Genomic DNA, 12112 nt, shown 5'->3' with positions numbered 1-12112 from the left:
CATGTAATTGTTCTCTTTTCAAGGGACCGAGCTCCCTTCATCTTCACATCAGAGATGGAGTATTTCATCACAGAAGGTGGAAAAAACCCGCAGCGTTTTCAAGAGTTTGTGGAGCTTTGTTGTCGAGCTTATAATATAGTCAGGAAACACAGCCAGTTACTCTTGAACCTGCTGGAGATGGTAAGAATTTTGAGGATGAAACCGAAAATCCATTTCCTCTGGTGTCCTCTTCCCTTTTACGACTTCTCTGCTGCCTCCAGTAGCACTGTGATTTGAAGAGGTACGAGCTGCTCTGCTGGAAATATTAGTGCTGGCCCTTCCTGTGCAAAGAAACTATCCAATTTCAGTACTAATTTCAGAGAAAAGAAAAGCTAAGCTGCTTGGGTTTTTTTTTTTTTACTTTTCTTTAATGTGTTCTTTGTTACAAAATAGTAGAAAACTGCAGAAGAAGCCGGGTACAAGTTTCGGTTAGGAATTTCACTCAGCCCTTTTTCTGTAGGTCTTCAAGCAATCATTTACTGATCTCGTTCATGGTTACAGCAAGAGAAAGTAAACTAAATACTTCACAGAGTGAGTGATGTGACAGTACCTAGCAGCACTGCAGTTCACAGCGATTCCATTAGAGTGGTTTTTTGCACCGTTCCACACTCTCCACCGTTCTGAGAATGGCAAACACAGGAAAGAAGGAGCACTACCCATATTAACGCATCTTTGAAAATCCTTTTGCATAGGATTTTAAGACTTCTAGGGGTTTTTGTCCCTCAAGTATTCCTACTGATTCACGTGCTTTGGCAGATTCCGTAACTCCTTTATGCCTCTATTTACTTGTGTGTGAAAGGTTAATGATTTTCTGCCTTCGTGGGTAAAATGAGAATTTTGAATTAACTCATATTTGCTAAGTTGCTTGGCTAAGATATTAATCAAAAACTTATGCCCTGTGCAAAACCTAGGTGACTGGTCTGCACATGAAAAAATCTACATAACCTTGTGAACAGAACCCCTGCTGAGGTTGGGGTGCAGCCAAGAAGTTGCTCTGTAACACTGCTCTGACCTCTCCAACCTCTGCAGTGGGGAGGCGAGAAATGGCAAGAATTTGCTCGTCTTGTTTCTGTCTGTTCCATGGGTTCTTATGCAGTGGTACATTTTGTGATTTGCCAATATGAAGCAGGAGGGATTGCCCCAGATCTCTTAGCCCTCCTTCTAAGTAGTCACGAAGGTGCGGCGAAACTGCAACCCTGTCATAAAGTGTAATTTTGCCCCAGTATGTTGTAACCATATTGGCTGAAAGCAGTGCGGTTGTAGGAGACACTGTCTTAAGTTAAAGACCCTCTGGAAAATTCAGAAGCACCCATGCTCCCCCATCCACAGCAGTAATCTGTGCATTTCTGAACAGGTCGCCTAAAACCTCATGCTGCAAATATAGCTGCATCTTCTGCCCACCTCCTTGTCCCCAGTGCAGTCCCTTTTTCTGCAATCAGCAGAGATAATGATGTTAGATTACTCGGGGATAATAGAGAGCGTGCGTTAGGAAAATGTTCCCGGCAGGAGCTCTGAAATAACTAGCTATCTCTGCCTGAATGTAGCTCGGGTTTGTCTATATTCAGGACATGCTGCATCTTCTTTTGTTTCTGCTGATCTTTACGCAGAGGAAATAGTGCTGAGCTGAAAGTCAGCTTACAGATATGTTTTATTTAATATTAACATTTGTCAGTGGGCTGCAGTTCAGTCAATTGTGTTACATTCCATAATTGAAAAATAACTGTCAGCGCACTCACACCCCATCGATGAGCACTTCACATCACAAGGAAATTAAACAAACAAGACAAGCTTGTGAGCGCCTTGTTTTTGCCAGTGATGTTTGGAAGAGTGAGTCTGGTTCTGCACTCAAAACGGGATGTTGGTCAGAAACTGTTAAGTATCGAAATGTTTTAGTTACATAGGTCATTTCTAGAAAACTAAATAGACCGTGAAGAAGTTCCACTTTGAATTTATTTCCATGCAAAATATCAGATGTTATCACAAAGGGGCAAGATAAACTAGCCACTGCTTATTGGTATCAATGACAGTCTAAGATTTCTCTCACTATCTGGAAATCTGCATCATTAATTTTTCCTTCCCACATTCTGTTTTCTGAGTTGTTATTTATAAACCATAGTTAAAAAATCTGAACAATAAGGCAATTTCCCAAAAGTACAGTACTTCACAGGAGTAGTAAACTGTGCTCTGGATGGTCAATAACTGCTAGTGGTTTCCAGCAAACTGTGATTATGAACAATTTTGGGGGTTTGGCCCAGTTTGGGACTTAATGTTTTTTCTTGGTGATGAGCAGCTTGTTTCTAGAACCGCACTGACATTTGCTACTGGGAATAAGAAATAATCCATGAAGTTTCCATCACTTCCAAAAGCAGAAACATCTGTGGGAGACCCAAGAGTCTGCTGGCAGAGTTCAGCTGTGTAAATGCCTGTAGTTCATCAGCTTTGCTCTCATTAAAGAATTGCTGTGAAGTATTATAAAAGAGGGTGATCATAGGACACAAAAACCTTTTGACTAGTTTAAAAAATAAATGAAAAATCCATTACTGTTATAAAGATTTTTTCAGGTAGAAAATTATTAAAAGGGGCTTAGAGGTGACACTAGACAGCAAGTAATTGATCCACTTGCCTCTGTTGTGACAAGAAACAGGTTGAGCTAAGACGTTAAAGTTAAAACCAGGAGACAGTACCTAGACAGAGCAGATCTAAGACTCAAGAATCCTGTGTCCCTACACAAGTCATTTCACCCTCCTACAACTCAGAAACACCATTTGGGAAAAAAAGATTAGGAAAACACCCCCGTTTTGGAGGTCTAATGCATGGAAAGTACATGCCAGAACTATTCATTTTTCCTGGGGGGGGTGGGCTGAGCGTCACACACCAGCTCTGAACCCAAGCCCGAGGAGAGCGTAGGCAGCTCCACTCGGTGAGTCAGAAGGCCTGGGATAACCAAGTGTGGTAGGTCAAGACGTACATGTGGCCAAACCATGGGAGCAATGCAGGCACTTAAACTTAGGCATCTAGTGACATTTGAGTTGCCCTAGGTGACCTTAGTTGTTTTCTGAACATGTCTTGTCTGATTAGCATCCAGTATCCCTAGACACAGTGTTCAGAAGCCTCCTCCATCAGGGGACTGGAAACATGAAAGATATGCTATATGGAGCAAGAGGGATGAAGCAGTATAATAAGCCTCTAGGACCCTGTTGCAGCCAGCCAAGCACTGTGTAGGTACTGCCCAGCTAAATACATTTTTTTTTTTTCTTCCTCAAATGGTTTTCTACCTTCTGAAATGCAGACGGCCTAAAAAATTCCTATTTTTCAGTTACACTACAGATCATTCAGATTATGTTCATATCTGTCATTGTTCCCTTTTCTAATGCAGGGCAAGAAGCTTAATTTGCCTTTGCAACAACTGTCTTTTTTTTTTTAAGGGGACAGGAGTTGTTACGATGTTTTATAAACAGGTTGAAGGCATACAGATAAATAGCATTGTGTGCCCTTAAGTGCTGAATGTTGTTATTGTCCTTGCTCTCAACTCACTTAAATTCACCTCATTGAGCTTTCTGCGTCTGTGCTCCTTGCTAGCCAGAACTCTGTGAGACAGCAGTCTAACTGTCCAGTGGTAGTATAAATGGGGTCAGATATGAAGCAACATTTGGCATCAAAATGCCAAAAAGAAAATATTGAAACTTGACTTAAAAATATTGAGAAGGTTAGAAGGAATAAAGAAAATACCCCCCCCCATCTCTTTTCCCCTTACTCTATTAATCTCAGAACAAAACCTTAAAATAAAAGCAGTGCTTCCTTTCTTCTTTGCTGTTATCCGCAAAACTCAGTGCGTCTTTCTGTCTGAACTAGACGTAAATATCAATGAAGAATGCACAGCAGCGACTGCAAATTCAGATACGTTTCCTTCTGAGCAATGTGAAGGAGCGATTTTTTCTCCATTACACACAAAGCATCACTCTCAACTTGCTGTGATTGTTGAGAAAAATCAGTAGGTTTTGAAGTGAGTCAAAATTATTTTTGTGGTTGACATTTTAAAATGCCTGGAGAGAGCTGTGTGGGCAAGTGGACGCACTCAGTTGTGTACCTTACTCGTGTTACTTTGCAAGGGGAATATTTGCATTATTTGTCTTTTGAACCTAACTTGGACAACTAACTAGAACAGCTCCTTCCCCCCATCGATGCAGAATGATATCCTCTCCAGAGGGCAGTTCTCAGAGCCCAAACCAGGGCTCCTGGTATGAATCAAAGTCTAGAGGAACCTTTGACTGTAAAGGGAGTGAACCTACAATCCCTCTGCAGGAGGAGTCCAGAGCAGTAATGGTGGAATCAGTACTTAAAAATGCGAAAGCGATGTTGCGCTAAATTGGATTAGGACTACGATAACACTGTGGACATAACAGAAATGTGGTTACTATTGTTCGGGTGGGCTGAATTTGGTCGCCTTCCCTTTATCACCATTAGAAGGCTATGAAGGAAGCTTTGCAATGCACACATTATGGTATCCGAAGAGAAAATAAATAATTAAAATGGATCGTTGATTTTGACCCATGCCTCTTTCTGGTACCTCAGTGTGAAGGTTTACAATGCAATATATTTGCTTTAGTATTGCAGGCATTGCTCTGGCATCAGAACAACTTTTCAGATCAGTAAAACTTTGTATTTTACAAGAAGACCTTTCAGTGTTAAAACCTTTCTTTTCTCAGTTAGCCCCATTTCGTTTAAATTTCTTTTCAACAGAACAGTGGACTAATGATATTTCTTTACTTTAAGATGCTGCATGCAGGATTGCCCGAGCTAAACAGCATTCGGGATCTGAAGTATGTGTATGATAACCTCCGTCCTCAGGACTCAGACCTCCAGGCTACAAGCTATTTTACAAGGTAAAAGCAGAATATAATCCAGAAACGTTATCTCCTTCAGGCATGAAGCAAAACTGTCAAATTAAAAACGAAGAAACAACAACAAAAAAGCGCACTTTTTCTGTTACGTTAAGAGGTTGTAATCAGTGAAATTACACAAAGGGATAATTGGTCTTCACATGTTTACTTTAAAAAAGTCCGTTCATTATGCATGTTATAACCAATCTCCTCAAATTTCTGGAAGAAACAGTTGTGCATTTGTGGTACACTTGTAAGAAGTTGCTTATTCAGTGCCTAGAGATTTCTCTGACTATGATAGTGAAAACATCCTGGCTTATTATCTAGTTAGCTTTCCTCTCTGCTTTTAAGTGCAGTGGCTACATGCAACAGGATTTGGACTGAATAAAGAGGTTCAACTTGTTAATGGACCGAGTGAGGACCTGGAATTTCTGCATTTTATTTCCTTTTCTGTTCTTTTTTTGGCCTTCTGTGTTTCCTCAGGCAAGTTACTTACCCTCTGTTAGCCATAGTTTCTCCATCTGCAATATGGTACTGATTCTTGCTTTTAAGCACTTACCAGATCTATCACAGAAGAGCATTGTATGTACGTATAGGTATGTTTAAAGCTTGATTTGTGTTAGGATAATGAAACCTTTCACTTCTTTGTGATAATAACCGGGGATTATTGATGAGGACCTGCGAATGATGTGTACAAAATCAGTTTGAAACCCTCAGTCCTGATCCTTTCAGGTCAGAACACTGCATTACATATAATTCCAACTGCTGATGTGATGATGCTTTAGAAAGAGCTAGTGGAGACTGTCTGGATTTGGAAACTCACCTTCCCATTCTAGGCACAGTATGAGAAAAAATGTCCCTCTCAGAGCCTGTCCTGGCAGAATCATTTCCAAAGGACAGTCTATGAATTCATGCACCCTGGACACCACATACCCATGCAAAGCAAGCTCCTCCTCTGGTGCAAGTGCAGGGCACATATCCATCCAGTTCACAGCACTGGACTCCTAGTGAAGGGCTCCTTTCAAATTCAGAGCCCTAAAGGACACTCCCATAAGGCAGCACAGTTCTCTGCACCGGTGCAAACTGCAACAGCAATTCCCCCCTACCCTTCAGTACAGCCAGAGGGCACATTGCTATGAATAAATTAGATGAAAGCTTGAACTGGAGCAGCTGAGCCAGTCTCATTACTATTACGGAGGCCCATATGAAGATTTTGGGCAATTTGTATTGTGTTGTTTATATGTCTCCTTTTCATGTATTAGAATTGGAAACTGAGGCAGCAGGTTTGGAGAAGACTGGAACAGAGACCTAGAGAGTTTAAGGAAGACCCTTCTTTGAAGAAAAAGAGAGGGACTTCTCCAAAAAACCCTATTGTTTCATTACTTTACAGACAGGAGAACACTGAGTTCCTTCTCCTTTAACACCTGTTTCTTCATACGCTTTCACTCTTGCTCCATAGCAAGATTGTTTTATTTTAAAATTTAATTACAGCTTCACATTTATGGTTAACTCCTACCTTATCCTTTCCTTTAAAATTTCACACGTTCCCAAATTACAGACTTATATTTCCAGTTCAAATAGGAAACATGCAGTTTCTAATTAAATTGATGAAATCTTGATTCTGTCAAATAGTTTGGGTGGCTGTGTCCGTCTCTCATGGGTAAAAAACCCAGTTCATTAAATTAGTGAAAAAAGGCTAGGATATACATAACAAAAAGGGAAATGTGAGTCTTCAGAGTGAAAATTGCATTAGTGTCATGTAAAGCTCAGAGCTAGTGCCCAGTGCTCCTCTGGAGGTGGAAAGGATCAGTATGCTTTTCGGGTAGGACTAAGGTTATGGTTAGGGTTAATATCACTGTAGTCTTGCTGAGCTGGAAGATGAAGAATGAGGGGTGGGTTCAGGACAAAGCTGTAGCTCCACACTCTTTCTTGAAGGTGGGCAAGGTGTTTGTGGTGTTTGAAGGGTTAGGGTGAAGGAATGAGGGACCTCAGAGTGGATATTCACCTGCAGTCTTTCCTAGCCGAAACACGTAGAATAACAGCTGGCACTCGGAAGGAGATGTGGCTCCATACCACTGTGGAAGTAAGAAGAGCTGGTGTGCTTTTTTGCCTTGTAGAGGTTCATATTAGGGTTAGGAAATCCTGTTCAGCCCAGAGAGACTATATGTAGGTCTTAGAGGCCAGCGTGTCCTTCTTCCCGTTAGATTTCTTGTTAGGGTTGATGTTAAGGACATGAAGGCCTTCAAAGTGGAAACGCCACTGAGGTCCTGCTTACCAACAAAATTAGCATCATGGTGCAGATCTGCACAGCGCTGTAGGCTCTGTTCTGTTGAAACTGTGTTTTCTGCTAAAATGTTTTTAGTGAAGTCCAGAGCTATTGTTCCAATTTCCTTTGAAACGGTGAAGTTATAACAAGATTTGTTATTGTCCATAGAGATCATTGTATGATGTAGAAAAGTCAGATATTGCTAGGGTGCATATTTTGTTCTTTAATACTCTTAGGGTACATTTGTATTATATATGCTCATTTGCAGGAAGAAAGTCTCTTGTCATTAGCTCATGAATTTCCATGGATCTCATTTCTCTTGGAGCTTTTTTTTTTCTTTATTCTAATTTCTATTAATGTTTGAACATAATTTTGTGTTAATTCAACACTTGTATTAAGTAATATTTCTACATGTTTAAACATGAGCTGAGCATCAGGGTTCATGTCTAGTGGTATTTTAACTTTGAAAAATGTGTTCAGGCACTTTTCAAAATAAAGACTTTGGGATGGCCTGATACCTGGTTTCATGCAGAACCTACCCCTCTGTATAAGCATTTTCCGACCTGCCCCCAGGAATGTTAATATATTGAGGTTTTTGTGAGCTTTGCGTTACCTACATCATCTTTATTCCTGTGCTTCAGAAAATTTCTTCCCTACCTCCTTGTTACACAAAATGTCCTAGTGGGAAAAAAATCCACTTACGCACTTCTCCTGGTCACTCTGTAGCTTATTCTTGTATCTATTATTCAAGCTGTCCTTAGAAAGCCAAGGAAAGTGAAAGTTTTGATTATTAGCACAACTTCCAGTAGCTCTCAGACGTTTCGCAATTTGTAGCTCCTTTTTCTCCCTAATTACTTCCAAAAGCACTTTATTGTTTTTAAGAAGTTCTTTTCTAGACAAGGAGTGTGGTCATTGGAATGTTAAGCGCTGCCAGCAGAAAGTTATTTCTTGTTCTAAGTACAAGGTAGTTATTGTAATCTTTCAGATTCGATCATATAATGTGTCTGCTGAAAACCCCAATCTTCTGCTAGTGGAAATGGGAGAACAGTATTTCTCTGTATTTCTGTAGAAATAGGTTGCTTTTAGCCATTGTCTGAGTTTGGTTTGAGCGATAATACTGACATTGCCTCTACTGTTCTTTAAAAACAACATGGAATGATGAACGATGTCACAAATATTCCTGGCAAAACAGTGTTAATTTGTTCTTTGCCGTCACCTTTTTAGCCAACAGAATAATGCCACCGGAGTCTGGACTGTAACGTGCTGACCCCTTTCAGGATCGTAAGGCGTTCTGTGTTTTGCCAAATTCCTTTGCTCTCAATCTTGATTTAAGACATGTTCAACAATCTGTGGTGTCGTTTGTGTGCTGTGTTCTTCTCACATTGGGTCAGTTCACTGCTCTGAGCTGATGAGCAGCAGTGTTAAGCCTCACAGCTTACAGCCTTCTGGAAGGTCGCAGCCTCGGATCGTGGATAAACAATGCACCAGTTGAGAGTTAAACAAGAGTTTCTGTGTTTGCTTGTCAGTTCTGTGCACCTAGTGCCAAGTGAAACATTGCTGTCTCCCCAGCATCTGCCCTGAACTCAGTTTGATCCTTGAAACTCAATTTGATCCTTTCCCCTCCCTCCTTTCCTCTTCCCCGGACAACACAGTTTTACCAGAAACTGGAAACCCGCCTTACCTCTGGATATAAATTTCCTCTTCAGAATACTGTCTTCAGATGTCAGTGTGGTGTCGCATGCTGCCTGACATTTTTAATGTGCCTGTAAAGGGATGTATATTTTAAATTATTTTTAAGGGATTAGAGTTAGCCTAATGCAATGAATGGAATTGATTTCAATTGATTGCGGTATGCAGTCCTACCCACTCATAGAAGCCCATGAATAAGAGATGCAGTGTGGATCTGATGACTACCAGCGAAGCACTGTTGCATATCTTCAGCAGCCTGATTGAGCGGGGTGCTGCTAGGGTCAGCTGCCATCTTTATTTATATATTAACAAAATCGGTTTTTAGGTACCTGTCACTGCCCAGGTCAAGCATATCCACTCTGAACGACAAATGCCAGCAGCTGCAAAACTGGACAATTCACAGTAACTCCTTTCATAATATGATGCTAATCTCAAACTGATCAGCTGATCCCTGTTTGTCAGGTGGCTGCAGATATTCTGGCTAGAAATCTCACAAACAACTGAAACACCAGTGAAAGCTGGTGACTTTTGGAAGGGCATAGGCAAAACTATGGTACTGAACTCCTCTCAGTGGTATTCAAGCAGTTTGTGAAGGTCGTAGTAGATGTCCCTCAAAGGAACAGACTTCCTCCTTGAATTTATGTTGTTTGAGGCATTCATACTGTGGTTGAAGTGCTGGAGCGTGTCCAGAGGAGAGCCACCAGACTGGTGAGGGGTCTGGAGACCAGGTCATATGAGGAGAGGCTGAGGGAGCTGGGCATGTTTAGCTTGGAGAAGAGGAGGCTGAGGGGAGACCTCATTGCCCTCTACAACTACCTGAAAGGAGGATGTAGAGAGGTGGGTGTTGGCCTCTTCTCCCAGGTGAATAATGACAGGACCAGAGGAAATGGTCTGAAGTTGCGGCAGGGGAGGTTTAGGTTAGATATCAGGAGGAATTACTGTACTGAAAGAGTGGTCAGGCACTGGAACAGCCTGCACAGGGAGGTGGTTGAGTCACCATCCCTAGAGGTGTTTAAGAAACGTCTAGATGTGGCGCTTCAGGGCATGCTCTAGTGGCAGAGATTGTAGGTTGTTTGGTTGGACTCGATGATCTTAAGGGTCCTTTCCAACCATGAAGATTCTGTGATTCTGTGATAAACCCCACATGCCACCAGCTCAGGGGAGAGGAATGTCCTCTGTCCCAGGAGAGGCACATAGGAGGACTATTAGAGAAACCAGACTGGGAGGTGCGCTTCAGGAGAGCATGTGATGTGCTCAGACCATGGGATCAGAATTAGTCTGAAGTAAACCTGGATTTTTGAAGCCTAGCAAATTAAGAGGTAAAAAGAATATGATTATTGCCTGTATACTATCACAATGGTAAATAAGATACTAAACTGAAGCATTATCACTGCTGTACACAGAAAGAATATCAACTGTCCATTAATAAATGTAGCTGAAAATTAGAAAAGGTCTGTCCCTGAAAGCAGTATTGTTCTGGAAAAGTCTATTAAGAGCTGTTGGGGGCATACTAGCCAACTTGTTTTAAAATGGAGCCTGGTAAATTCATGGATGGAAATGCTGGATATAAATGAAACACCATGTTCATTAACATCTGAGAATTCCATGAAAATAAATTTTGCTTATTAAACTCTTAATTATTTTAGACCTAGATAGAAATGAGAAGCAGGATCCCATCAAGAATGATAAAAAAATTTATTCTGAAGTTTGGGGTGAATAATTATTATTATGTATAACAAGACTGAGACCTGGATAGCTAATCAGTGATAATGAATGTATGTCCTCTTAAAAGGCTACAGAGAAAGGCTGGTGTGTCCAAAAAGATCTAAGCACCAGCCCTCAGAATACCTGTCCCATAAGAAATGTCTACTTCCTAAAAATCAAGGCACCAACTATCACTAGTCACTCCTGAAATTGTTAGCCAATCTTTTCATCCATCTCTGTTTACACAAGCAGTCAACCAGTCTGGGCATGTTTGACCTGATACTGTGACTTGACAGTTCTGTACAAAGACTGCGCGCCAAATCTGAAGTTCAAAGTCAGTTCAGCGGGTGGAAAGCGGAAAGTCATTATTAATTTTTCAATAGTCCTGGATATTTAACTCACTTCTCTGAGAAGTAGGTCAGACACCAATCTGTATGGTAAACGGATATTGTCATGTGGAAAAAAATAATTTTTCTGCCTGAAAACTGTGTGTTATCAGTATCGTGATTCACAATTAATTTGACTCTAGTTAATGACAGTTCCCTGTTTTCTTCGGATTAACCTGTGCTTTTGATGCCCTTCGTATAGGTCACTTCAGTTTTTCCCTCTATAGACCATTAGACACTAATTCTCTAGGCAGCTTGGGCTACCAGAGCTCTGAAATAACTAAGAAACTTTTTGCCATCTCTAAGAAGTAGTCAGCTTTAGGCACAGGCAAAGATGGTAATGGCCTAGGGAGCAAGAGGATCTCAGCAACAAATACCCTTGACCTTATCAGCTTCCTCACCTATGGCTAGACTTAATGTGGCTGTAGAGAAAAGAAGGTGTATGGGGATTTTGGAGAGTTCAAGGAGAAAGTTCCACCACTGATCCTTAGGATGAACTTTAAAAATGCTAACAGAAAGGGGAATCAGATGCCACAATGTGATAAACTGGGTCAGTGAACTAATCCATGCCAAAAATAAACTGCAAAATTAAAAAAGGTAAGGGTTTGTTGTACCTCACTGCTCCATACATAGTTAGCAACCAGCTTTTGGGAGGCTGCGGGAAAGAGGGTTTCCTTAAGCCAGTTTGCCCTTGAAAGAAAGTGCAGAGAACCGTAACCAGAGCTGTTCTACCTTGCTGTGAAGACACGTTCTGAGATGTCATCAGAATAGCAAAGAGGCCTTTTCAATTCTTTGTTGATAACATGACATAAGGTTTGCTTAATGTTTTCTATTCTACACAGGGGACTGCATACAGAGAAAACAGGCTATTGAGAGAGGGCTAAAACAACTTATACTTCTGCTTTTATTTTATTTTAAATGTAATCATTTAAAATAACTCACAGAGAAAACCTGCAACAATGACAATAAAAGCCTCTGTTTAGGTTTAAAGTATATGATTAGCAATCTGAGTGTTAAAAGCATTTTAGAAGCTTAATGGACCCATGGAAAGAACAACAAGCCATTAAAATACTGAATTGTTTAAATAGTGGAATTCTGGTATCAGCTGTTCTGCTTAGTGATGATGTCTGAATTAATACTAGTTTGTA

The 12112-nt window shown here is 40.8% G+C and overlaps 1 protein-coding gene across 1 annotated transcript in view; it reads left to right on the top strand.

Annotated features, from left to right (window-relative positions):
- PIK3C2G (phosphatidylinositol-4-phosphate 3-kinase catalytic subunit type 2 gamma) overlaps positions 1–12112 on the top strand; it is a 288301-nt gene that overhangs the window by 226747 nt on the left and 49442 nt on the right. Inside the window, exons 26-27 of the mRNA XM_063323201.1 lie at positions 24–180; positions 4813–4922. Coding sequence (XP_063179271.1) covers positions 24–180; positions 4813–4922 — 267 coding nt within the window. The remainder of the gene's footprint in view (positions 1–23; positions 181–4812; positions 4923–12112) is intronic.

The sequence above is a fragment of the Chroicocephalus ridibundus genome, chromosome 1, assembly GCF_963924245.1.
Source record: "Chroicocephalus ridibundus chromosome 1, bChrRid1.1, whole genome shotgun sequence".
Classification (NCBI taxonomy): Eukaryota; Metazoa; Chordata; class Aves; order Charadriiformes; family Laridae; genus Chroicocephalus; species Chroicocephalus ridibundus.
Note: the sequence above shows the minus strand (reverse complement) of the source record. Positions and strands in the feature narration are given on the sequence as shown.